The following is a 27,795-nucleotide window of genomic DNA, read 5'->3' as shown; positions in this document are numbered from 1 at the left end:
AGAAACCTGAAATCCAACCCCCCTGAAACTTTAGGAAAGTTCAAATCCAGGCTTCCTGGCCTGAACCCTGCTCTATAAGTGGAACCTCAGATCCAAGCACTAGGAAAGTCTGAGTCTGAACTGCATGGCACAGGCCCATCTTCAATACCAAGGTATGTCTGTGTCAGAAAGCAGGATCTGTTCTAGGGGTGGGGAAAAGGGCCTCCATAGGCTGGATCCATAGGCTGGATTGATAACTGGTTAAAAGACAGGAAACAAAGGGTAGGAATAAATGGAAAGTATGGGAGAGATATCTAATCTTTATTTCTCTCCTGCAACTTGGGATAGCAGCTGGTGGTAAAACAGATAGAGCTTACTGAAAATGTAGTCCATAAATCATCAAAAGTGCTTTCTAAGAAAATTCAGTGTCAGGATGCAGGTTGATGGCTGCATAGAAATATACATTACTGGTTCTCATTATCAAAATGTTCAGTGAAAGCCTCCACATGTTGCTCGCAGGGTGGGGGGAGAGTGGAGGAGGCTTCGTGCGCTCCCCCACCTCCAGGCCAATCAGGGCCTGGAGGTGAGGGAGCTGCGTGAAGCTTCCTTCACCCTGCCCCGGCCACATGAGGAGCCCACGGCATTTCAAAGTGCCACGTGCTCCTCACAGGGCGGGAGGAGGCTTCCTGTGCTCTCCCGCCCCCAGGCTGTGATTGGCATGGGGGTGGGTGAGTGTGCCAAGTCTCTTCCAGGGTATGGGTGACTAGTAGGAAGGAGGGGCAAAGGGGCTACCCCACCCACAAACTAATCATGGTCTGGGGTTGGGTAGCTCTGCCCCTTCCTGTTTAGGCCCCGCGCCTTCCGCGGTGGCCTGGGGCCACTTCAAAAATTTTGGAAGTGGCCCCCCCAGCAAAAATTATTGCCCATCCCTGATCTGTTCAGTACCGGATTCATTTCAGCTTTAACATTTATATGAGCAACTGTGGGAAAGTGTCTTCACTCCTCTGCCTCAGTTTCCCCACCTGTTCAATGGGGATAACATTTACTTAGTAACACCATGTAGCCTTTCCCAGTGCTTTTCATCCATAGATCTCAAAGAGGGTGTAAAAGCAGGCAGGTTACCAACCTCATTCTACAAATGGTGAATCTTAGGCATTACAGAGGTTAAAAGTTCGCTGCAGGTTACACAGCAAAACATCAGTAATAGGGAATATGACCCAGGGACTCCTGACTTCCTGCCTGCTTCTCCATCACATCACTCTTCCTTCTAGTCTTAGCAACTGGTGTCCTATCAGACAATTATTTGACAGCTGTGTGGAGTCAATTCTTCCACGGGGGATCAGTAAATTCCCCTTTATGATCTCTACTCCCTGTTCCTGTGACACCAGGACTGCTTTCTTTGGTCCCTAATTAAGCTGCCTTTGTGCTGAAACTGATGGGAGTTTTGCCAGAATAAGGTATATGCTCAACAAGACACAACTCTGGCGGAGATGCACAGCAATCCTGTAGCCATGCATGGAGTTACAGTGACCCCAGGTGGTGCATGTAAGTTTTTACTCTGAGTTACATAGTTTAATCTTACTATAAATTGAAATGACACTTTAGACTGACCCTGGCCCTCAGCAGTTTCACAGCCTATTTCTCCCTCTCCCTGGCAGCACCAGCTTTATTAGTCCTGCTGCCCTCTGGCTTCTCCAACCAATTCAGACATCAGCACAGTGCCAAAGGACACCGACAAAGCAGCTGAACCCGTACAGGACTGGAAAGCTTTCAATCAGAGCAATTGAACTTGCTGAGAAGGCAAGTCATGAACCCCTCCCTGCCTGCCTGCAGCCTGGCCTCTTTGTCCAGCTTGTCTCTATGATGTGCACCCTTTGGTACTGGGGCACAAATACTCTGCCTACTACAGGCGCCTTTCAGTGGAGGATCTCAAAGCTTTTTACAGCCAGGGGCCTCACAACAGCTCCAAAAGACAGGCGTTATTAAGGCCAACAGAGAAACCGAACTATAGACCGGCTGAGTTGCACCAGCAATCGTAGCAGGTTAGTTGCAGAACCAAGAATAGAATCCAGGAGTTCTTGCAGTACTCTGAGCTAGCCATTAGGATGCACTACCTCCTGTTTGTTTTTTAAATGGGACAGGAGTCAGACTCACCCTCCATCCACTGTGAAATATCAGCGTGGTTAAATATAAGAAGGAAGAGCCTCTTAATAGAAGAAGCAGGACATGTAATTCTCCCATTAGTTTGGGAGAAGTCGTCACCGGACAGAGGAAAGAAAGCACGTGCACGTTACCCACAACCAACCTGTACTCAGAAACACAGTCTCTCGCTGTAAGGACCTGGCCCAGCTATTGGACATCTGGCGCACGGTGCTAGATGGCACTGATTGTCTGGAGAGACCCCGCCTATGGGAGCTGCTGACCCAGCCTCTGTTTGTCAAAGGCTGGAGATGGACGATAGTCACTCCCTCTGGGACACCTGTCATTGGCCACTATCGGCAGACAGGATACTGGGTTGGATGGACCTTTGCTCTGACCCAGTCTGGCCGTTCTTATGTTTATCGTCTTTGAGTGCTCCTTTAGCATCAGATAACTGCATAGTATTCTTCCACTTGTTCAGTTCTCCTTATGTGCAAACTAGCCTACACCAGCATCCTTGGACACATTATTTGCAAAGACAAACTGCAAACCCCTTCCTCTGGGCCATCTTACGCACACTGTTATCCAGTTCTCTAGCCCCGGAGGCTCTAGTCTGTGACCGTTCCCAGCTAATTGAAGCCCAAACTCAACCGAGATTTCCGTCTACAAAAGCAGATTTTGTAACTGGACCATCAACAGAGAGAATTATAAAACAACCCGATGTGCAAGATATTCTCTTCATGCCAAATACAATGGAAAATGATATTAGGTAGATGCTAAGCTTAAATGACAAAGGACTGCAGAGCCTACCTGCAACTCAGTCACAGCTACAACCAACTTCTTCCATCTCCTGGCTCAGACAACTCCCATGAATGGGGTTAACTGCTGGAAAAATCCCTCCTACCTTCACAAAAAACAAACTTTATTCTACCAAGCACCTACCCTGCTGGCCAAGCAGAAAGATTACCTCCTGCACCATCTTCTGTACCCATTTGGCCTGACTCAAGCGTCAGCTCAACTGCCCGCAGGGACAACTATCAAGCAATAGCCGCCATAAAGAGAAATCATTGGGGTTGATCTCTTCTGTTTGCCTCTTTAGTCTGTATAAAGAAAACGCCAAACATCAGACTAGTCTAATCAATCTAAGCATTATACTAGATCAGTGTTTCGCAACCAGTGGTATGAGCACCCGCGGGGTACTCGACAGAAGTTTGGGGGGATACGTCAACACAACTGAAATTTGGAGAAAACTGAATTATTGTTTTAAGTTTTACAGTGTTTTATTATTTTTGTATTTTTTATACCCAAAAATTTCATCGCCCACCCAGCTACGATTAAGTTGTTTAAACAAACGTGTTGCAAGGATAGAAAAGACTTTTGTGTGTCTGAAAACTGTAGGTACTGGGGGTATGTTTTTTGTGTTTTTGAAAAAGGGGTACTTTATTAAAAAAAGGTTGAGAAACACTGGATTAGATGACCCTCGCCGTCTCTTCTATCCAGAGATTAAATTAAGCATGTGTGCTCTGGTGCACAGCTCTGGCAAAAGCCAGCTGCACTCCAGCAAGAGCAGCCTGGAGTGGGCTCTTTAAAGAGCTGGGAGGGGGCAGAATCAGCCGGTTTGGCCCCCAGGGCCGGCTTTAGGCCGATTCGGCCGATTCCCCAGAATGGGGCCCCGCACCTAAGGGGGCCCCGCTCCTGGCTGCGCAACGCATGCGCAGTGCCCCCGGGCGCGTGGCACATGCGCAGGCCCCTGGGCACACGGCGCATGAGCAGGCCCTGTCCCTGGAACCGGGCCCTGTGCTTGTTTAAGGCGGCCCTGCCAGGACCCATGGTCTGGCCCCCATCTGCTGTAGGAGGGGCTGGTGGCAGCTCCCACCTAGCTGCAGAGGGGCTGGCAGTAGCCCCCATCTGGCTGCAGTGGCCTGGCCCCGCTCCTGCTGTAGTAGGAGTGGAGGCAGAATTGGCTGTGGTGATCCTGGTTTGGCCCATCCAGTCACAGCTGTCTGGTTGCAGCGGCCCGGTTCTGGCCAGGTAAGTTAACCCAGCCTCAGGGCCTCCCCCATCCTCTTCCCCACTCCCAGCCTCTGCTCTGCCTCCTGCACCTCCCCCCACACTGCCAGCCCCATGTCCTACATCCTACACCCCCCAACACCCAAACCCCTGCTCTGAGCTCCTCATACATCCCAATCCTGACTCCTGCATACCCCTCCCAAACCCAACCCTCTGTCCTGAGCACCCTGCACTCCACCCTACACTTAAATTTCTTACAGGTACTGTTGTATCGCAACACATCCCCCTACTCTAAGGCGCCCCGCCCAAGGAGGGCAGATTGTGATATCAAAGTACCTGTAAGAAATACAAATTACTTTCACCCCTGCTTCTATCCCCTATGAGCTTATGATCTGTGTGTTTAAAAAGGGAACGGAAAGTTCCGTTTGTTTTTACATTAGAAATGCAGCAGCCCAAGAGGCTCCATAGCTGGATTTGTACCAGCCTCCTCCCTGAAGAAATGTCCCAGTGACGGCGGCAAGGGCAGGAGTAGCACATAGGATTCATAGGGTTGCCAACTGTCTAATTGCGCAAACTCCACCCCCCTTGCCACAACCCCTGCCCCACCCCTTCCTAGAGACCCCACCCCTTTTCTAGGCTTTGACCACTGCTCAACCCCTCCTCCATCGCTCATTCTCTTCTACATTCACTCACTTTTATAGGGGAGGGGCAGGCGGTTGGGGTGTGGGCTCTGGACTGGGACTAAGGAGTTCTGGGCTGAGCTGGGGCAGAGGGCTGGGATGCAGGAGGGGCTGCAGAGCGCAGACTCTGGGGAGGAGTTTTGGTGCGGGAGGGGACTCCGGGCTGTGGGGTGAGTAGAGCTCAGGCTCCAGCCATGCGGCGCTTACCCAAAAGCATGCTATATTCTAGAGGCAAGCACAGCAGTTTAGAAACAGCAGCCCCTGAAGCTGGAAAGAGAACAGTCAGTAACTATCAGCAAAATAATACTAAGGAAACTAAACTTTGTGTGTCTGTTAGATTCGTAAGTACTGGGAGAGTTTTCTGATTCTATTTCCAAAAGCATCCAGGTGACATTTTCTGAGCATCACAAGCAGACGAGAACAATAATTTTTTTCTCTCAAAAGAACAATGAAACAGCAAAAAATCCTTCAAGAATAAAAAAGCTGGGCCCATGTTCACGTCTCAGCACAGCAGCCCTCCAGTCATGAGCAAGGGAAATATGTACTGCCCAGCCCACTCACTGCTGCTCCTAACCTTCTTGATGCTACTTCATGCCAGTCATCCGAAGAAATGGGCTGTGCCCATGAAAACCCATGATACCAGCTACATGTTTTGTTAGTCTATAAAGTGCTACCAAACTATTTGTTTTTTAAGTTTTTCCTGTTACAGACTAACTCGGCTACCCCTCTAAAAATTAGAGATGCTGTCAGTGATCCAAGTTACCCGGTCAGTTGATGGTTGATAGTGGAGGAGAGGGATCCTTGCCCCATACAGTATTTGAGCTGTGGGAGGACAGGTCAAGTTGACATATCAAATGTGGAGCAGCAATTGTTTTTGCATTTGTTCTTGTTTAAATAACAATATGTTGACCTTCAAACGCTTCCACCCTTCATAGGTTTAGGATTAACAGCATCTGCAGAGAAATTACAAAACTATTCTTGGGGTTTCAAATATACTCTGGCACAAAATTAAGTTGTTACTAGGGATTAAGACCCAATAGGTGTGTCCCACACCCCTGGCAATGATGGCTCCTGGTTTCCAGGTATTAGCCTCGAGATTCAGGTTCATAATGGCTGCATCTAGACTGGCATGATTTTGCGGAAATACTTTTAACAGAAAAGTTTTTCTGTTAAAAGTATTTCCGCAAAAGCGTGTCTAGATTGGCACGAGGCTTTTGCGCAAAAAGTACTTTTGCATAAAAGCATCCGTGGCTAGTCTAGACGCAATTTTGCGCAAGAAAGCCCTGATCACCATTTTAGCCATCGGGGCTTTTTTGCGCAAAACAGTTCTTCCCTGTCTACACTGGCCCTCTTGTGCAAGTATTCTTGCACAAGAGGGCTTTTTCCCGAGCGGGAGCATGAAAGTATTTGCGCAAGAAGCACTGATTTTGTACATTACGAAGTCAGTGCTCTTACGCAAATTCAAGCGGCCAGTGTAGACAGCTGGCAAGTTTTTGCGCAAAAGCACGTGCTTTTGCACAAAATCTTGCCAGTCTAGACGCACCCGTTTGTTTAACCAGCCCATCCTGGGATTACAGAAAAGAGGGCATGTGTTGTTTCCATTATTGCCCCTACGTGTGCTTCAGGAATGGGGACATTCGCCCTTTGGTTTATCTGTTGTTTATGTTCACTTTTGGTTAACTGCCTAGTCGTTAAAAATATTACTTTTACTAGCTTAAATCATTACCATACTAAGCTGTTGCTATTTACAGGAATTTAAGTTTCGCCTGCACCTTTTTGTACTCGCTACATAGTTTCTTTTTGTACCTACCCGCTCCAACTTCTGCTTTACTTACATAGTTTCAGAATCAATTTTAGCAGCTTGCCAAGCCCAGCAAGTTTGCCACAACAACCATGCCAATGCCTGATCCTTATCTTGATTTTTCCTGCTTACTACAGTATCTCCTCTTTCCCCAAAACAATACACAATAATGCTAGCATTGGGACAAAATGACACAAAACAACATATAATAGAACACGAGACACAACACGTGAAACAATTTTTGTTGTGACAATAAATCCAGATTATTCTGATTGCACTTCAGCTGGTATCAGCTCTTTCTGATGTTCTGAAAGACAAAAGAAAACATTTCTACCACCATTATATCTTAAAACACTTCTTTCTTTCACAGTATTCTTTCTGATTTCTCTCTTTGCCTGCAGTTACCCCAATACTTCCCTGTTCTTTTGTTTTATAAGCAGACCAAGTTTTATTTCCAACTACCACTTCATCATCCTTAAAGGGTTTTCCTTTCCAAAACAAAATCATATGCATTATACATTGTTACAGGGTTACTTTATAAACATTACTTTTATCCCAGGATTAAACAATAATATTTGCAATAATACATTTTCTTACAAATGGATGTTTACAATGCCTTTTTTGTAAAAGTTATCTTTCAGGGCCAGTGTATTCCATATCTTCCTGATGTAACCGTACCGGACTCAAACCGGTGTAACAGAATGACACGGATGACCGAAGGAGGATTTACCAGACTTTTATTAAGCGCTGATGGTCGTCCCCTCGAGCTTTATAGCAAAAAAATGGCGAGGAGCGACCCCGTGCCGCTCTGTGCATATCTTTTTATCGGATACATGAATAACAGTTTGATTGGCTTTTACATTTCATTGGTTAAAGCACAGCAATACATTATTTCTAACGTTCACGATTGGCATTCCAGTAGTTGGGGAGGGGTACTCTTATCTTATGCCTATGTGCGGTTTTACTTTCTCATAGCTATGTTGCTGATTTCTGCCTGCTTGTGCCTGTCACAAGTTAGAAAATGTGAAATACGGCTTCATTCTTGCTCGACAGGCTAGTGGGCCCCTGACTGCTGTTAGGCTAGTTCCTTATCTTTTTCGGGCAAGGGGCAAATTCCACTACACTGATATCTTCACATAGGCTTAATTTATCTTGGAGGTATGGGTAATTTTTTTAAAAACAGGTGTATTATGCATGTAAGCAGATCCCTCTCGTGCTGCCACTTGTATTCACAGAGATAATTTTGAATATCAGAAGGAGCCAAAAAGTATCAGTAGCTTAGAATCTCTGCCTTAAAAAGAGACACACTAAACTTTAGAGTTCTGATTGCTATTTACTTTAAAGTCCTGATTGTTTGCTATTTTGCCAAAAACAAGAAATCCAGAATCTCTTTCCATTTTTCTGGTTCTGGCTGCCTCTTATAAGAGCCACAACTCGGTCTATAAAAATATTGAGCATGGAGACACCTTACAGGTTAAATGCTAGATATAAAAAGCCAAGCAACACTAATTACCAATATCTGGCAAAAATGTCGTCAGTTTTGCAACTCTGAATGAAATGGCATTATTCAAAACAAAACCAATTCATTTACCTGAAAGCTACAAAACAGAATTTCATAAACATACAAAATCCCTGGTTAGGTCCTAGAAATCTCACATATTTAGACAATATATACATGCATACATTTTTTTAAACTTCTATTTACATTATTTCCTTATAACTATACAAAATTATTCCCTTTTATTCATTTGGGATAGTTAAGTTGTTCAATAAAACAGCCCTTGCGCTCTTTTAGCAAATTCCACTAAAGTGGCCATAGCTAAATTATTTAAACCAGACTAGATTTCTGCCTGGATTCTTTACAGACATTCCTTTGGGAAAAGGGCCTGTTTTTCCTCCAGAAAGGCTGCAAAGAAACAAAGGATTTTTCTCCTATAACACTTTTCCATCTAGCATTTTACATATCTGCTCAATTCCTTCCAACCCCGCCCTCTGCTCTCACCACTGGCACATGCTGCCCCTAGAGCAGGGACTAGAACCCAGGAGCCCTGGCTCCACCCCCCTGCTCTCATCATTGGGCCATGCTGCCCCCAGAGCAGGGACTAGAACCCAGAACTCTTGGCTCCACCCCCCCCTGCTCTCACCACTGGTCTATGCTGCCCTTAGTGCAGGGACTAGAACCCAGAACTCTTGGCTCCGCCCCCTGCTCTCACCACTAGGCCATGCTGCCCCCAGAGCAGGGACTAGAACCCAGAACTCTTGGCTCCACCCCCCCTGCTCTCACCACTGGGCCCCCACCACTAGGGGCCTATGGAACCTAGTGCAATGCCCCTCCCCCCTCACTGTTCGCCCACCATCGAGTGTCAATAAAGTTATTGAAATTGAAAAAAAAATGCGGGTTCGTGCCGCTCTCGCGCTCTCTCGCGAGAACGGAACCCGTCCTTCACCGTCAGCTCTCGCGAGAAGCCTCGACGGAAGTCTCGCGCGATCTGGCACGGCCCGCGAGAAGCAAGGGGGGGGGGGGGACCCCGGCCTCCGTAGCGTGGGGAAGCGGTGGGCTCGAGGCGGTTGTTGTTTCCTCTCCTCTCGGGTGCAGCGCGGCACCTTCCTAAGTCACTCCCGCCCCGTCTGCGTCCATGGGCAGATTCGTCTCTCCCGGAGATGGAGGCGAATCTGCCGAAGCGGAAAGAAACGCGCAAGTCGCTGAGGATCAAAGTCATCTCCATGGGCAACGCCGAGGTGGGCAAGGTGAGAAGGGAGCCGGGGCAACGGCACGCGGAGGGGATTGGCCCCGTTGCAAGTGATTGACAAACGGGCTGTGGAATCGGGCGCCTCGCGGCAGGGAGCGCGGCAGCGGATTGGTTGACGAGTTCGACTGACGTGCCCGCGAGCCAATCGAAATCCTCCTACCTTGGTCCTTAGGTCCGTTACCCAGTCAGAGGCCAGCATTGCCAGAAATCTTGCTCTAGGGGAGGGCGGGGCTGGTGAGTGGCGGCTTACTGCGGAGAAGGCGGGCTGCTTACCCTGTTCTTTTATTGGCCCAGAAGGCTCAGGCTCTTCTGTGCTCCGCCCCTTTGTGGGCGGGCCGCCCTGATGCCCCTCCCCCTGGCTTAGGTCTTGCCTCCTTGGTTCTAAAGCGGCTGCCACCAGAGCCCCGCCCCGTCCCACACCCCCAGCCTGGAGACTCTCCCTCGGCTGAGAGCAGTACAGGGCCCATGACCCGCGGTATAGTGGGCCCAGGGCTGGGCCGTGGGCAGGGAGCTGTGCCCGTCCTGGCCCTGCGGCGGCATCCAAGGTGCCGTGTCACCGGTGCCACGCGGGGGACCCCCAGGAGTCACGAGGCTGGCCCCCAAATCGATGACTTTTAATAAAAGATCCCGTGGCTCTCCTTAGGCCAGTCTCTCGATGTGTGACCTGCCCACGCCCAGTCCCCCGCTCTCCCGCCTGTGCTCGATAAGGTGACTTGGGCCCTGCTATGGGACTTTTAAAACATAAGAACGGCCGTACTGGGTCAGACCAAAGGTCCATCTAGCCCAGTAGCCTGTCTACAGACAGTGGCCAGCACCAGGTGTCCCAGAAAGGGTGGACCGAAGACAATGATCAAGCGATTAGTCTCCTGCCATCCTTCTCCAGCCTCTGACAAACAGAGGCCAGGGACACCAAATCTATCCCCTGGCTAATAGCCTTTTATGGACCTAACCTCCATGAAATTATCTAGCTTCTCTTTAAACTCTGTTATAGTCCTAGCCTTCACAGCCTCCTCTGGCAAGGAGTTCCACAGGTTGACTACACGCTGTGTGAAGAAGAACTTCCTTTTATTAGTTTTAAACCTGCTACCCATTAATTTCATTTGGTGTCCTCTAGTTTTACAACAATTAATCCTGTTCTCCAGTACCTTGTCAGTTCTGTCCCCACCTAGCCCCCCTCTGTTCAGTCCTCCAGCCCCCTTCATCACAACCCCATCCGTTCAGGCCCTACCCCATCGACCCTACCCCCCATTGCCCTCAGTTCATCCTCCCACACACACCCCATCTGCTCAAAACCTAACGTCGTACAGTGCCATCCTCCTTACTTCAACCCTCAGGCTACAATTCTGCCCTCCTAGTCTCACCTCTGCTCCTCTTAGGGGTTGTCACCCTGCATAGGCCTAAGGAGGCTGCAGTAGGGGTCCCACTGCTACTTAACAGACGGATAGCAGCTGCCCCGGGTGGCTGTGGCTCCCGCTGCCTGTGCCAGTGTGGACTAACAGTAGATACTGTGGTGTAAAGGAGTTGGCTGACAGTGGAAGCCTTGGCTGCCACCGGGCTTTCTAAGTAAAATTAATCCTGAGATGTGATCTGGGGTACAGGTGCTGGAATGGGGATGGAGCAGTGTTCCCTCTAATCTTTTCCAGCCACATGTAGACTAACTCTTTATGTGCACCAAGGCGTGTGGGAATGCGTGCCACCGGTAGAAACAAAAAAGTAGCTGTGGGCACTAGGGATGTTAGAAATCAGTTATTTTAATAGCCATTTAACTGCTAAAATTCTTAGCAGTTCATGGTTACTCAGTGCCCCTGTGGGGCAGAATCAGCAGCTAGAGTGCTCTGGGCTCCCAGCCCCACTCCCAGGGAGCCCCTTGCTACCCCATGCTGCTGCCTCTAATATAGGTTGCTCTGGCATCCCATGGAGCAGCCCCTCTCTGCAGCATGCCCGATACCATAGCAGTCTCTCTCTGTGGGGAACTCAGCCCCCCTCCCCTCCATGGACAGGGGGGCAGGCGGGATCTGATTTTTAAACCGGCTCCCTGCATGGACCAGTTCCCGCCTTAACTCTGTGCTGCTGCCTGTAGTGGCAGGCAGCATCCCTGCATGCTCCTTATTTAAAACTTGGACTAGTGGACTGGGATTGAGCCAGCCTGCTCCTCCGAGTTTCAAATGCAAAGCATGTGGGGTTCTCGAGGTTAACTGGGACCGTTAACCGATAAGCAGGTTACTCGTGTAACCATTAGGATCCCCAGTGGCTATTCTGCTAATCTCCTGAGCGGCTGCATAAGTACACAGTTTGCAGGGAACACTGGTTAGGAGGCCATGGCCCACCCACTTTTGAAAGTGGACAGTGTTGACCCATCTACTTTTCACCCAGCCCTCTGCCCCTCCTCTACCCTGAGGTCCTGCCCTTCCAGCCAGGCCAGCAAGGAGTTTAGACAAGTGTGGGGAGCCATTGACCCTCCACATGTACAGACCCTCCACTGGGGGAGGTGGAGGGTCCATGGCTCCCCACAGCTGCCCAGACTGCTGGTAACTGTTTGGCCTCTGAGACCCAGCTGGAAGCTGGCGCAGGGTCAGGGTAGAGCCATAAAGGCACCTGTGCAGAGCTGTGGATCCCTTAACCTGCCTGGGACAGGGGCCCTGGGCGTGAGGATATGGACTGGGGGCTGTTCTTGAGCCCTCCTTCCCTCCACCTCCCCCCGCGGGTGGAGGGGCCTTGACTACCCAGCTCTGGCTTCTGGCTTGGCTGGGTACATGGCCTGCGGGAAAGAGGAGGGACAGGAGCAGAGTCATGGAGGAGCAGGGCCTAGCCAACCCCCTCCACACACACCACCACCATCACTTTTAGGAAGAATCTGTCACTCCTGATTTGGGGATAGAAGTCTCAAATGTCAGGATTTTTTCCAGACACATTTGGGTCTATTGTACCCAACCTACAGTAAGTCCCAAACAACATGACTTGCCTTATGTTAGCATTTCTAATGTTGAAAGCCCTCAGGGTGCAGCGTAAGAGGCAGAGCAGAGATAAAGTTCTCCAGGACTCCATGAATTCAATTAAAGGTCTGGGCAGGGTCTGCAGTCCCCTGTAAGGCACACCAAACAATCTGCATGCCCCATCATATTACTGTAACACCCAAGCAACTGTGTGTATTTGCTGCAATTCTTCTTCCATTTCCCTTATGTGTGGTACCTCCCACCCCCAGCATCCTATCTTGTGATAATCAAGTCAGACTGTCGACTCTTTCTGTCTCAGGGTTTTACACTGCTGCCTTCACCTTAGCATCTGAGCACCTTCCATGGAAAATGGATTGGCAATAGCAACACCCCTAATGGGTTCACAAAGTCTCTGGCTCTTCTCCCTTCTTGAAATATAAAAATTCTGCTCACGTGATTTATTCTGGCTGGTTCATTTACTATGGGTCCCCCTCGCTCTTCCAGGACTGTTACAATGTCTTCACTTGCGCAAGGAGCCATGGATGCCTATGGTGCTGTATACACATAATGTGGTGAATAATAATGTGAAACAACGTTCTCTGCGATATAGTGCGGACATGTTCATACATGCGTCTGTTTTTTGTTTTTTTTTAGAGCTGTATCATAAAGCGGTACTGTGAAAAGAGGTTTGTTCCCAAATACCTGGCGACGATAGGAATCGACTATGGCGTCACCAAGTAAGTACCCTTTTCTAGCTACTCTTACAGGCGGACAACAATTGCAAGTGAAAAGCCGTGTACCATGGTGACTGTATACATGTGCTAGGGCTCGCCAATCAGTGCTGCATTTGACACTGTAAATGTAATATAAACTTGAGCATTGGAGGGATCCTGGGGAAGAAGTCAGGGCAAAATGACAGTCTTTTACATTGCTATGTAAACTGTAATGCTGCTATCTGTCTACAACCGTCAGTGTGTATCACAAAACATACAGCATGTTCAATGTGGTCATAAATACCTTATCTTCATTTGTTGACTATTACATTATTTTTAAATAGTAATGTTCCTGGGATTTGGAGGCTTGAATTATATTGATTACGTATGCTCATCTTAAGGTTGAGTGGTTATTTCTTGTCCGTTCTTTGCTCCTTTACTGGTCTGTACAAAAATCAAGTGGAGAGGTTTTCCTATCCAGCTAAAGATAATGGAAGGAGAGCTAGGTCTGGTTGGCTTTTGTCCCCTTTTGTTGACTGGCTACCATGCATGACAGTTATTTGCTCTCACAAGACCCCTTCTTGTATTTTTTTTATTAAGCTAAACTAGGGAAGTAAAAAGGCCTTGGTCTTGCTAATTTGTGCGGACCATTTGTCTCTTTCTCTCCGAAGAACTGGCACTGTGAAATGGGAATTCTGGGACTCTCACTGGGAAGGAATTAACTCTTTCACTGGTTCACACTCTATGAGCTTCATACCCCTTCTGAATGTTTCTCGTCTACCATTTCAGAGTCCAAATTAGAGATCGAGAGATAAAAGTGAACATCTTTGACATGGCTGGGCACTCCTTCTTTTATGAGGTAAGGGAGAAACAGTTTCTTCTCCGTTCTGTCTCAGTGTGATTCTAGATTCCTTCTGATCATATAGCTAGAGCAGCAGGGCCGCAATCGGTAGGTAAGTGATAAGAGGCAGGTAGCATAGGAAGCATAGACCAGCAGTTCTTATCCTGGCAGAGAGTGACTGCTTCGGGCATTATAATTTTATTTCCTGTGGCCCATGTTAAAGGCTGTGCAGTGCAAGTGAATTTACTATGAATGAGCTTCTATGGGCAGATTGATAAATGTTGCTGCTTAAGTACATTTCCAGATTGCCTGTAGAATGTGGATAACACCAACATAAATCCACAACACTGCTCTCTATCACCTGCCCAAGCTATACTGTAGGGATGTAAAATCCTGTTTAATTAGTTAACTTGTTAAATATTAGGTATAACCTGTTAACCGTTTAAGCATTGGCAGGCAGGGGGGCTGCTCCTGCCAGGCTGGGCTGGAATAGACTAGTGGACTGGGACTGAGCCAGCCTGCTGGTCCGAGTTTTAAATGCAGAGCATGTGGCGGCTGGGGAGGGGGGGTCGTCCCCCACGGACTGAAACTGTTCTGGGTGAGCTGGAGCATCCCCGACCCATGGTGGGCTCCACAGGGCTGGAGCAGCCTCCATCCCGCGGTGGGCAGCGAACTGCTCCAGCCCTTTGCCAGTTAACCATAACTTGTAAGCATTGCCCAGAATGGCTGATGCTTGGAGGTTAACTATTCACATCCCTAATCTGCAGTGGTGTAATTGAGACAACAGGGTGTAATGAATGGAGCACAGGACCGGAAACTCCTGAATTTCTACTGTGTTAGAACCCCGACTCACTGTGACTTTGGTCAAATTAGGGCCTCGTTTTCGAGAGACGGAGCTCCTGTAGCTTACACGGACTGTAGCTGAGATTGTGGGTGCTCTGTACTTATGAAAATGGGGTCCTAGACCTGTTGTGCCTGGGGGGGAATCCAAAATAAGCGGATTCCCAAACGTGCTGATCTAAGTGACTTGCCTGAGGCTACAAAAGAGAATCCGTGACCAAGCTGCCTACGTCCTAGAAATCCGTGGTGGCTCCTGGCACTGTGCTCATGGAGCAGGCCTCGTTCCTTCCCTGACACAAATAACATTACTGGTGTTATTTCTTACTCCCACAAATCCATAAATGTCACAGTGCCTTACGGTACCCCAGGGTTGCAGTGGGGCCAGGTAGTGAGCTGGAATATGAGCCCAGAGTAAAAATGGTTAAAGAAATAACCGTTTGAACAGCCCTAAGTTTTACGTGTGTAGCTCAGTATCTAGGGTGTGTTATGCATCCTCCCTCATGCCTGATTCACAGAGGATGCAAGTCCTACAAAGCTTGGTTCTCTAGCTCTGAAGGGCCCAGGTCCTGTCAGTCAAGATGGTGTCCATCACACGCCTCCTCACTCTTTTTCGTCCTGGGCAGGTGCGCAATGAGTTTTACAAGGACACTCAGGGTGTTGTTCTAGTGTACGATGTTGGACAGAAGGAGTCGTTTGATGCACTGGACACTTGGCTGGCTGAGATGAAGCAGGAGCTTGGACCGCACGGAAACATGGAAAACATTGTCTTTGTTGTCTGCGCCAACAAGGTAACCCCTCTTCGTTGTCTGCGCCAAGAGGATAAGAGGCAGGAATTCCTGACTGCAGCATGTTGAGCAGCAGCTGCTCTGAGCCCCCAGAAATGAGTTTAATGTATTGGAACACACTAAGAGGCTGAATCTTGGAAGTTCACGCTAGTAGCCATGATGTTTTGCCATAGTCACAGTGTTGTTGCCCAGCGCCCTGGTCTTGGGTTTTGCATGCAGATTCTCTTCACAATTTCAGAATCATCATCTATTTCAATTCTCTTTCCTCCCCCTCACAAAAAACAAGGCTTCTTCACACGGCTGTGCTGGGAAGTCCCTCACTGATGTGATGGCAAGATGCTAGAACAACTTTCAGTGCGTTTGGAGTCCAGGGAGCTACAGCCCTCTAGGTAGCCTAGCTGTGTCCGCTGCATTGGATATATAGGCATGTTTTGGCACCTGAGTCCTTTTCTCTACTTTGTTTGGCTCAGATTGACTGCACCAAGCACCGGTGTGTGGATGAGAGCGAAGGGCGACTGTGGGCGGAAAGTCGGGGCTTTCTTTACTTTGAGACTTCAGCGCAGACAGGAGAAGGAATCAATGAGATGTTCCAGGTAACTTAAAACGGCAGTGAAAAGGATGCAGGCCCCATACGTAACTTGCTTTGTCAATAGAATGTTCATTAATTACTTTGATCAATAGAATCTATTGATTAGTCATAATAAGGGCTGCAACATGGTAAAATTCCAGCTTTGAGCCCAATAGTCCAAGTGAGAGGTTGGCTTGGTGGTACGTCGAGGACTCCAGGTGCATAATTCCATAGCTAACAGACAAGATGGGCTTTTCTGCGAGATATAGCATAGTAAGGCCAAGGTACTAGAGATAGGAGTGTCTTCTCTGTTCTGACAGGCACCAGACTGCTTCTGTTTGTGTTGCTTGTGGAGGAGCTATCGATATATCAAGTTGTGCAGCTCATGTCTGTGCTCTCAGAGCTTTGAGGGGATGAGCCAAGAATCAGCAAGCCCTTGTCACAACCAGCGTATCAACGTACACCCAATGGCCTTATTGCTCAGCTAAATAAACTAGATCTGCTGGCTTTCTTTCGGACAAGGGGGAAGCTTTCCGCTAACTCCTCTTTCATTTGCAGACCTTCTATTCCGCAATTGTTGAGCTGTGCGATAATGGTGGGAAACGCCCCACGTCTAGCATGAGTGCTGGGTTTACCAAAGAGCAGGCAGATACCATTCGGAGGATCCGCAGCAGCAAGGACAGCTGGGACATGTTGGGAGTCAAACCTGGAGCCACGAGGTAAAGGATGCTACCGCGTTCTCCGTGGTGTCTTTATGACTCAAATAGCAGTTAATCAGATTTCTTTAAGGCCAGAAGGTACTTAGCTGACCTGTACAACACAGGCCAAAACATCTCATACAGTCATTTCTGCATCAAACTTGTAATTTCTGTTTGACCAGACCTTTAGATACAGGGGTGGAGAACCTTTCTTGGGTCGGGGTGCCACTGATGCACAGAAAAATCAGTTGGGGGCCCCATACAAGTGAGAAGCAAAAAAACCAAAACAAAACCCCAAAAACAAACAAAAAAAACACACAAACCCAAACCTTCATCTGGGAAGAAAAGACACTCTTCATATTCCCTTTGCACATGAGAGCCTAGGGGGGCCCAGGCTAGTAGATTTTGTGTGCTCCAGCCCTGTGGTGTGGCGGTGAAGGGAGCTGGAGCATCAGCATGGGCTCCCCAAGGTTGGGGGGAGCCCTGAGCCTCTGGGGCTGGATCCAGGCAAGTTGGGGGCCACATTCAGCCTCTGCCTGAAGTTCCCCATCCCCTGCTTGAGAAGGACACTCAGTCTTTATTTAAAAGACTTTAGGTGATGGAGAATCCGCCACCATCCATGGGAATTTGTTTAGTGTGATCTTTCAAATATTGGATCTAATACTTAATCTTTTTCTGCTAGATTAAAGAGTCATCTACTATCAGAAATCTCTTCCCCATGTAGGTACTTAAAGACTACCATGATCAAGTAGCCTTAAATTTCTCTGGGATAAACTTGATTTTTCGGAAGTCTTTTGCTATAAGCCAGGTTTTCCAGATGCACGCTTGTAGCGCTCCTCTCAACCCCTTTCCATTTTTCATCATCCTCTCTTGATATGCAGACACTAGAACAAGACACAGTATTCCAACACTGGTCTCACTAACAACGTGATCAGAGGTATTAACCACCTCCTTTTCCTGCACATCATCGATAAAAGTATTGACTAGTTTTGGGCCAAAAACAGATTATTGTGGGACCCCATTCTCAGCATTTCCCTAAAATGATTAATACATTTAATATGAGCTACACTGATTTGGGGGGAGGAAGAGGATAATGCTGTTTTTTTTTTATCTCAATATTATGTGGGACTAGATCAGATGCCTTACAGAATCCAGAGAGTGTCATGTCAACAGTAACCAGGACAAACAAACTTGTAGTCTCATAAAAATGAGAACAAGTTTATGACAACCTATTTTCCATAAAATCATGTTGATTTGCAATTAATGATGCTACTGTCCTTTAATTAACAAGGAACCCAGTAGGAGTTTCCAGCTAGAGAGGGAAAGTGGTTTGATTGGGAATAGAGAAGCTGCTTGAACACCTCTATAGTACCTCTTATTTCTTCTGTGACCTTGAGCAAACTGCTTAATCGCTCTCTGCCTCCACTTTCATGTCTATAAAACAGGGATCGTAATACTTGCTTCACTAACATTTGTAAAAATGAATAGTCCTGTGGCACCTTGGAGACTAATGAAAATAGTATCATGAACTTTTGTGGACAAAACCCACTTTTTCAGATGAACTGGGGTGGAAAAAGATAAATACTGTGTTTATTTTTTCCACTCCAGCTGATATGATGAAGTGGGTTTTGCCCATGAAAAGCTCCTAGTACTACAGGCAGTCCCCGGGTTACGTACAAGATAGGGACTGTAGGTTTGTTCTTAAGTTGAATCTGTATGTAAGTCGGAACTGGCGTCCAGATTCAGCCGCTGCTGAAACTGATCAGTTTCAACAGCGGCTGAATCTGGACGCCAGTTGTGACTTACATACAGATTCAACTTAAGAACCCCAGGCATCCCCAAGTCAGCTGCTGCTGAAACTGATCAGCGGCTGATTCCAGGAAGCCCGGGGCAGGGGCTTCCTGTAGTCAGCCACTGGTCAGTTTCAGCAGCGGCTGACTTGGGAACGCCTGGGGCAGAGCAGCTGGGGTGCTGCTGGGTTGGTCCAGTAGCGCCGCCGCTCCTCGGCGCTACTGGACCAACCCAGCAGCACCCAAGCTGCTCTGCCCCAGGCGTCCTGATTCAGCCACTGCTGAAACTGACCAGCAGTGGCTGAATCAGGACGCCTGGGGCAGAGCAGCTGGGGTGCTGCCCGATTGGTCCAGTAGCGCCCAGAGCGGCACTACGGGACCAACTGGCAGCGCCCCAGCTGCTGTACCACAGGTGTCCGGAGCAAAGCCGCTGAGCACGGGGGCAGCGGGGACAGCCCAGACGCGCCGTGGCTGTCCTGCTGCCCTCGGGCTCCGTGGCTTTGCTCTGCTTTGCCCCCCCGTCCCCCTGGTCTGCAGACCAGGTGGACGGGGGGGGGGGGCAAAGCAGAGCCAAGCCGCGGAGCACGGGCCAGCTGTCACCTGACCGCGCGCTCCACAGCTTGGCTCTGCTTTGCGCTGCTTTGCCCCCCCCCCCTCCGTCTCCCTGGTCTGCAACCAGGGGGACGGGGGGGCAAAGCAGAGCCAAGCCGCGGAGCACGTGGGCAGCGGACAGCCCTGTCTGCTGCCCGCGTGTTCGCCGCTTTGCTTCCTCTCCCTGGTCTGCTGGAGACCAGGGAGAGGAAGGGCCCTGTTCGTAACTGCGGATCCGACATAAGTCGGATCCGCCTAACTCGGGGACTGCCTGTATATATATTTTTACGTTAGTCTCTAAGGGTACCTCTACACTGCAACATTATTTCGAAATAACTTAGTCCACGTCTCCACAGGAGGCAGTTATTTCGAAATAGTGTCAAAATACTGTCAAGCTGGAGGACTTCTTATTCTGACTCCTGTAACCCTCATTGTACGAGGAATAAGTGAAGTCGGAGGAAGGGTGCTCTGCTTTGAAATAAGTGTTGTGTAGACACTTCCCATTTCGAAATAAGATACGCAGTTGATGTAGCTCAGTTTGTGTAGCTTATTTCGAGTTATGCTCTGCAGGGTAGACACCCCCTAAAAGGACTCTTTGTTGCTTTTAAAGTTACAGACTAACACATCTACCCCTCTGAGACTTCTTAAAACTTGTAAATCCCTTCAAGATCCTCCTATGGAGAATACCTTGCCACCTTAGAAGTGCTAGGTAGCACTGTCAGACCTTCCCCTGTGATGATGTAATGCTGGTCATCCAGCTTGTGGATTTGTGTGTGTTAAGTCCAATACTTGCAGCTGGTGCTGAGGACTTGTACATTTTATAACACTAAAACCAGCAAGGCTGTTCCTGTCATTGCTACAGAGTAATACCAGTGGTGAGATACAGTGCTCCAAAGATAAAGCTTCACCTGTCTTGCTACATGTCAGATCAGAGAGACGTAACCAGAAGATAGTGTGATCCAGCAGGCAGGGGACTGGACTGAGATTCAGGAGACCAGAAGAGTCTATTCCAGGCTCTGCCACTAGCTTGTTAGGTGACCTTAGGCAAGTCACTTTGCTTCTCTGTACCTTGTTTTTCCCATCTGTTAAAATGGGGATTGTTACATTTGCCTCCATTGTCAAGCGGTTTGGATCTGTGGATGAGAAAAGCACTGTAACAGATACAAACCTTATAACTCTGTGCAGCTGTCAAGTCTACAATCTGTTGCCCTTTCTTGGTGCTGCTTTGTCGGGCCTTATGATCTTTGCAGGAGAAAGAGATTAAGATTTATACAGATGAAACATTAGCTTTCCCTTGCTCCCTGGCTGTTGGGAAATTTTTGTGCTGCCATAAAGCTGCTGGTTTCTCCACATACCTCACAGCAAGGAATTGCTATCACAATGCTTTTTTTCTGGGCAAATTGCTGTTTGTTTGGGGTTTTTTTCCCCCAAAAAAAGATTTTCCCTGTCTTCCTAAAGAGGGCTGACTGCTGGTTGGAAGTGTTCATTAGCACTGGTCCCACAGAGTAGTGCAAGTGATTAGATTAGGAGATTGACAAAATTGGGATTCCTGTTTCTGCTGAGTGGCCTGAACAAATCAGCTAACTTCTGTCTCCATTCCCTACCTGAAATTCCTAGACTAGCTACCTCAGAAGGGTTCTGGGAGGCTCAGCAAATGTGAAGCACTCGGAAGAGCCTCAGAGGAAAGGTGCAGTATCAAAAAGCAAAATGGATTATTTAGTCTGCCCCAGAAGAAAATGGGCTGCACTGTTACACCTTCAAGCTGCAAATGACCCCTCCAAGTTGCTTCTGCTCTGGCAGAGTTCAGGATCTGCCACCAGCCAGGAGATGTACCCTCCTGCACAAATTAGTAACTCTGTAGCTGGGAAAGGCAGTGCTCACCGCAACCACGCAAGAGCCAGGAGAAACCAATGGTAAAAGGATTTCTGATTTCACTTGATCCGCTAGAACTCTTCCCTATCAGCTGACCCCTGTGAAGTGAGGTGACTAGGAGCTTTGCTGTGAAACTAAGTGCGCTCACCCCTCCAGCACACAACACAGTATCATCTTCTCTGCATGCAAATAGAGTGCAGCCCAAGGCCTGTCCACCTCATAATTCCTGGGGCCTGCGCTGGTCCTCTCTATGCAGAAACATCTGCACATGCGCGGTACAAAGCCCAAAATAGTCATAGCCCCTAAATGAAACCCAAGTTCCTTCTGAGCAAAGCCATGTGCTGCTCCTCCAGAAGGGTCACTTGCTTGCCAAAATTCAGTTTGCAAAGCACAGCCGGTGTGGCTGGAGAGCTGTTCGCAAACAGTTGGGAAGAATGTATTTGTACTGGGGAAAGTATGTCCCTTTTTTTTTTTTTTTTTTTCCTGCTTGTGCTGAGAAGTGGCCAGCATACTTTTTCATAGCTTCCCATCATCTTTTACATTTGGCACAGTCCAAGCCTGGAACAGTCCCGCCTGAAATGGGAAAGGGTTGGAAGTTGATGAGCAACTGCAAAGAGTCAGAAGGGGGGATGGTTAGAATGGGCCTTCTCTTCCCCTGTCCCTACGCAGAGCCTGTCTCCTGAGCACGGCAGCCGGGACAGAAAGGAAGGACTCCGGACGTCATCCTCTTGCTGATGATTGTCTCGTCTCTCGTAGGGACGAGGTGAACAAAGCCTATCGGAAGCTGGCTGTGCTGCTCCATCCAGACAAGTGCGTGGCTCCTGGCAGCGAGGATGCCTTCAAAGCTGTCGTGAATGCGCGGACAGCCCTGCTCAAAAACATCAAATAGAAGACAGACTGGAAAAGCCCTCCTGGGCGTCCGCGTGCGCCCGCAGTTCCTGGAGAGCCAATTGACCCAGGGCAACCCTCTCTCCCCCAGCACTCATTACTGTCCTAGTAATGGGGCCTCCTCCTGCTTCCACTAACTGACGTGGGAACAGGAGTTGGCCCTCGGTAGCTGCATTTCATCACAGCCCCGGTTGCGTTCTGTGTTGAGAGCTAAGCAGGGGAGTGGTGTCCAGTGCACCCGGCCTGGAGCAGGCTCCTGACTGAGTCGGAGGCCCAGATTCGTGGTTGGCGCAAGCAGGCGCAGCACCCCTGAAGACAGCGGTGTTGCCCCCGCTCTCACCAACCATGGACGTGGCCCCAGCCTTGTTTTGTGTGAGCTCTAAAATGAGGCCTCCCCTGCTAGGCATTGCTGGCCCTAGAGGCTTCTCCTTAGATGGGTGCGAGGGGCTGGTTTCTGTCGCATCATTGCGGTTGGTTCTCCCCATGCTGAAAACGGTGAAAGCCAGCTGGCCTAAGCCAGCGCAAACGTTTCCCACGTGCGGTGGCCTGAATGATGCTCTCCGAGCACTGGCTCTGGGTCGGCTCTAGAGTCAGAGGCAGGGATGACGCCAGAGGCCTGGATTAGACATCTACACTGCAAATACCTCTCGGGTTCATGGAAACTCAGTGTCTGGTCCCTGAGCCTTTGGAACAAATAGAAGATGTCAGCGGCCTCTCTGTTAGACACATGGGATCGGGGCTGACTGCTTGGCCACCGCAGGGTAAAATCCTGGCCGTTTCCCAGCCTCTTCAGAAAGGGCCCAGTATGAAACTTGGGTGGGGAGTGGTGGGAGAGAACCGTTCTCTGGTCAGACTGGGAGGCACTGTCACTGGGGTGGGGAGGGCAGAGAAATGCAGCTGGAATGTAGCTTGAGGGCAGAGGCCTTTGCTCTCTATGCCGGGCCGAAAGCCCAACGTATTCCCGGACGTGGGAGTTTAAAACCAAATGCCACGCGTCTGTGGGCTGGACTGCGTGGAGGGGCTGGGCGCCGTGCACCTGGGAGTCTGAAGATTTGACTTAAACATTCATCCTGGGTGCAGCCAGATTCCTGTTTCAGCAGCGTGGGCCTGAAATGCTGAGCACCCTGAGCTCTGGTTGACTTCACAGAGGGCAGTGTGCTCAGCTTCTCTCAGGATCGGGCCCCTCCTGTTTGGCTCTATAAAGACACAGCCCCTGACACTAAGTTATTTCCTAGGGACAAGCCAATGCTGTTTCCTTGTGCCCTAAACAGTAACAGCTACCCTGAGCCTTTCCCGGGGCTGCTCAGTTATTTCTCTGCCCCTGAGCCAGACTGCAGCAACTTCACTTCTGCAAATACTAAGCCCAGCAGGAGCGATGAACCTGAGGAAAGACCGAGGAGCAGATGGTTCCTAAACCGGCATGTAGAGGAAAGGGTGCAAAGAACTCTCTGTCGTCCTCTTCATCCCTCTGCTCCAGCTTTGCTGCTCAAGTACCAGGAACAATTTCTGTTCTTCTCCCGTCGGGGGGTGCGAGTCGCTGTGGGCTCTGGCTCCGACACAGCGGGGGAAGGGCTGCGGGTCCTGCCTGGGCTACAGGTAGGCTGCTCTATTTGGAAGGACGCCCCGCGCCCGCACAGGGTGCTGCTGCTGCCCCTGTACAGTCACTCCCACCTCTCCCCAAATGCAGGCTCATGGCCCCAGGCCAGCCCAGAATAAGCCCTGCAGGATTTTCCCCATTTGCTAAGGTCGTAACACCTGTAAGCCTTACAGCAGAGCTTCCAAAGGGGAGGCAGGATGCTCTTCCCATAGCCAAACCTGACTCATAAGGCTGGCATGACCGCCCCTATGAATATGACAATGCTCCTCTACCCAGTGCCACCACCCCTGCCATATCCTCTCAGTTACAGCCTGGCATCTCCTGCCGGGGGCTTCCTCTGGCTCACCTTAGCGGAGACGGATGCCCAGGCTCTGCAGCTACTAAGGCTCTCGTCTATCTCTGGTCCTCCACAAGCTGTTGGCACGATGCCGATAACGTACAAACGGGTACGGGCTGTCCTCATGGAATTGTTTAAGTGAACAGCATCCCCCCCCACCCCCAGCCATTACACACGGGGTGAGGAAACTGACACAATGAGAAATTCTGTCAGGAAAATACAGCCCCAGGTTTTGTTGTGCACCTCTGAGAACCAAGCCCCTTCTTTGGATACCCAAGTCTTGCACACTTTGTTCATTCCCTTTAAAATTCCCTTGCTGCAAATCTGCCTGCTAGTCATGCTGCTTGCTAGGGGTGCCCCCAGAAAATGGGGTTAGGCTGTTTCTGAGCCTGGAGGTGCATGCTTGTGTCTGAAACGGTGCTGGAAATAGCAGTCCGCTCCGTCAGGCCACCGTATGGCAGAGCGAAGGGAAAGCTTTAGCACTTATGAAAGGTCCAGGGTGAGACGTCCAAGCCAAAAACAAGAGCACGCTTTCCACTGCATTTGGAGTCACCTGTGCACTTTAACCTTTGATGCTGTATCCTATTTTATGTGGAGGGTCGGCTTTGCTTGTGGGTGTATTTTATCACCTCAAATAAGTCTCTTGCTCTGCTTAACCTGTTAGATTAGAAGAGCAGTACTGCTGACCATTGTGGCTGTCGTGCAAGATAAAATCGCCATAAACCCATCTGCAGCTTCTTTGTGTTTTCACACGTGGCATTCTTGGCATGTTGTTTAGACAGTGTTCGCCTGGCATCATGATCTAGTTCCTGCAAGGCCGCTGTCAGCAGGTTAGGCTCAGAATTTGGCCGTTGCACTCTTCCTGTGAAAGTATAGCCATGATTTTTGCTGGAATCACACAGGAACAAAGCTGTGAGCTCCCACTATGGGTCTGCAGCAGTTAATCATCTTTCTCCCTTGCATTTCCTCATGTGCCAGATAGAAAAGGACAATCAGTAGGGGACAGAGGCTTGAAGCTGTGAAAGTATTAAACAGTGGGAAATAAAAAGCAAATTTAAGACAAATTTCAGCCCTCCAACAGGCTTCCTGTTTTTAAAACCCATTATTTCATGCAGTCGGTGCAATTTAAGACATCTTTTTCCTCTCACTTTCAGGGCAACTTTTCAATCTCTCCTTCCAGCCCTGCTAAAACAATTTAAAGATTGACTTTTTGGCTGGTTGGCAGTGAATTTCAGAAATTTCATAAGACTAAATTATTTTGATCTCCACCAGGTTTCTGATCCCAGATTGTAGGAGGATGGGGGTGGGGGTGTGCTGAAAAGCAGCTGTTATACCTCACACATAAATAATCATTTGAGTCATTGCTCCATAAAGTTAACTTTAAATTAGCAACATTTCTTTTCTCCCAACGCAAATTCAAATGTTACGGCCCAATCCTGGGTTGGTGTTAAATCAGCATTGGAGTTTTTGGAACTGTGTCAGTTTATACTAGTTGGTGATCTGACTCAAAGAATCTTTATAATACTCAAAAGCTCCTCTCCCATACTAAGGAAACCCACTGGATTCTGGCTTCAAACCTAGTTCTCTGTGTATTTTCCAGCAAGGGAGGATAAATAATTGAGCTGCTGGATGGTGCAATTTCAAGCCATAAAGGCCAACTTCTAGGAAGACTCTTGTTAATGGCTGATTGTTGTTCTGAAATAATTCCAGTGTTTATAACTATTCAGGGATGCACTTACCCCGTCTTGTGTGTGGTAGATAAGAACTGTGAATGCACTGTATTTTGTTCTTACAAAAATATCCTTTGTTCTAGTGGTTGAATTTATGTCTGTGGTTTTTTGTTACATGAACTGACGGGAAACGCTGAAATGACTCTATACATGCATGTCTTGTCTAGGGCCTGGATGTACTTTTAAGCTGTGCACTTTTATATAGTAAAACTGAATTTAAAATAAAAGGTGCATTGTGTTTTTCTGACCCACAGTAACTTATCCTAGCGAGAATGTTCGTTGTTATTTGCTGTCTGATTGCAGTTCGCATCACTTCTAACATCCCTCTTTTTTGCTCCATTGCTGAGCTGACGCTGCCAGGTTTGATGGGGACAAATGTTTGCTAGGTCTAGAAAAAATCTTAATACTGAACTTGGCTTTGTGGGCAATAGAAGGCTCTGAAGACAGGTCTCTCTACACTAGGGAGAGACGCAGTTGACAAATCCCCTGTACCTAACAGTCGATGGCTAGGTCCTCTTTACATAAAGCTATAGGAATAATGCATATCTGAACACTTACCTGCCTTGGTCTGCCACCCATCGCTGGAGCGGCTGAGCCCCTTCCACATAAAATCAGTAGTGAAACCTTGGGTGGACTGCATGGAGTGCCTGGCAAATCTCCTTTTTTAGAGGTCAAAATTCTGTTTGGAGTAGGTTTGGGGTTCTTCCTTTTCTGTTTTTGGGGTGGGTGTTGGAGGCTTGGGTATAAGCAGGATGTTTGATTTATGAGCCTTACAAAAAGGAGTTTCTTTCTCGAAGAGCAAGGCTTTGCAACACAGGTCAGCTACAGTCTGAATTTGCCTGCTCTCCTCATTCCTTAGCAGGCTCCTCATATTAAAGAAAGCTGTGTCCTGAGCTGTGGGAGCTGCATTGTCCAAGAGGAATGCAACTGCCGTGGTGGTTCACAGGTGGAAATTTGGTCTTTAGTTGGAGCTAGAGCTGGATCGATGAATTGCCTTGAAAGTGAGGACTTGGCCCTTAAACTGACACATCGGAAACTGACTGGGAACTGCTGGAGTAACCTGAACACATGCCTGATGTGCTTGCAGTTCAGGAAGCCTGTACATCCTCTTCATAATCAGCTTCAGACGCAAAGAATTACTGTTACCCAACCCGGAGCTGCAAATGCCTGGATTCCTGGGGCCAGGTCCTCATCAGGGATGAGGTTTCCTAGCAAACTGGAGGTAAGGAAGGCATTTTTAAAAACTCCTGCTATCTGGTTAGCCAACCTTAGCCAGGAGGCAAATAGCATCCGGAGGCCTGCACCACTTTGCTCAAAGGGGGTTGTGAGCCTTCAGTAGAAGTGACTGGAGATAGTGACTAGGCCAGCTCTATGAAGGATTTCTCTTTTCCACCCAGCATCACTTTGGTTTTGTCTGGGTTCAATTTGAGCCATCCAAGAGCTGTGCTCTTACAGTGTGCTGAAGTTTTTGTAACAACAGTGGTCACGAGAGCTAAGAATGAGATGCCTAGTTGAGTGTCAGTGGCCGCATACTGTTGATAGGGTTGCCAGGTGTCCGGTATCGAACCAGACAGTTTGGTATTTTTGCCTCCTGTCCGGTAAAAAAGTTCAGAAAATACCCAACACCTAAAATGTCCGGTACTTCCTGATTTTTTTTTTTTTTTCCTGGCAGGAGGTGAAAATCCTGGGCTGTCCAGCTCAATACGGAAACAGCCTGGCAACCCTAGTGCTTACCGGGTTCCGCAGGGGAGCTGTCCAGCCCCGCGCAGGGAAGCAAGATGGCGGCCGGCTGCCAGCAGCCCGTTAGGGCCAAAAAGCCTCACCACACAATTCTTAAAGGGGCAATGCTTTTTTTATTGTGTTTTTTTTTTTTTTTTTATTTTTTTTTGGGAGAGGGTGGGTTTGCTTAACTCTCGGGGTCCCTTTTTTTATTTCTGTATTTTTTCTGAAACCATCTGGCAACCCTAACTGTTGGCCGACTAAGCCCAGACCTGCCTTGAAGAGTCATTCTGCACGATAGCTGCTAGGTTTTTTCCATCCAAGAGTGACCCTACACTCCAGGTCATAAAAACATAAGAACGGCCGTACTGGGTCAGACCATAGGTCCATCTAGCCCAGTATCCTGTCTGATGACAGTGGCCAGCACCAGGTGCCCCAGAGAGGGTGGACCGAAGACAACGATCAAGCAATTTGTCTCCTGCCATCTCTCTCCAGCTTCTGACAAACAGAGGCCAAGGACACCAATTTTATCCC

The 27,795-nt window shown here is 48.7% G+C and overlaps 1 protein-coding gene across 4 annotated transcripts; it reads left to right on the top strand.

Moving 5' to 3' along the window:
• Window positions 1–9,106: 9,106 nt before the first annotated feature.
• DNAJC27 (DnaJ heat shock protein family (Hsp40) member C27) lies at window positions 9,107–27,795 on the top strand. Of its 4 annotated transcripts, XM_006116734.5 has the most exons (8): window positions 9,107–9,357; window positions 12,947–13,029; window positions 13,795–13,864; window positions 15,310–15,474; window positions 15,942–16,064; window positions 16,598–16,758; window positions 26,630–26,764; window positions 27,215–27,795. In XM_006116734.5, the coding sequence occupies exons 1-7, from the start codon at window positions 9,271–9,273 to the stop codon at window positions 26,742–26,744; spliced, it is 804 nt and encodes a 267-aa protein (XP_006116796.1). In that variant the 5' UTR covers window positions 9,107–9,270; the 3' UTR covers window positions 26,745–26,764; window positions 27,215–27,795. The 4 variants fall into 4 exon arrangements, with proteins under 4 accessions (XP_006116796.1, XP_006116797.1, XP_089633122.1 ...); XM_006116735.5 differs by lacking the exons at window positions 26,630–26,764; window positions 27,215–27,795 and adding an exon at window positions 26,402–26,595; XM_089776996.1 differs by lacking the exons at window positions 26,630–26,764; window positions 27,215–27,795 and adding an exon at window positions 21,747–25,789 and having other exon boundaries at window positions 9,107–9,348.

The sequence above is a fragment of the Pelodiscus sinensis genome, chromosome 3 (genome assembly GCF_052426305.1).
Source record: "Pelodiscus sinensis isolate ZL-2025 chromosome 3, ASM5242630v1, whole genome shotgun sequence".
Classification (NCBI taxonomy): Eukaryota; Metazoa; Chordata; order Testudines; family Trionychidae; genus Pelodiscus; species Pelodiscus sinensis.
The sequence above is the reverse complement of the archived record's forward strand: the minus strand, read 5'-3'. Positions and strand labels throughout refer to the sequence as shown.

Bases quoted from the DNA above. Each gene is read 5' to 3' on its own strand.
- DNAJC27 (XM_006116733.4), top strand. From the start codon at position 9,271: ATGGAGGCGAATCTGCCGAAGCGGAAAGAAACGCGCAAGTCGCTGAGG. The intron at 16,065-16,597 runs GTAACTTAAAAC...TTTCATTTGCAG, and splicing joins GAATCAATGAGATGTTCCAG to ACCTTCTATTCCGCAATTGT. The intron at 16,759-21,746 runs GTAAAGGATGCT...CGTCTCTCGTAG, and splicing joins GTCAAACCTGGAGCCACGAG to GGACGAGGTGAACAAAGCCT.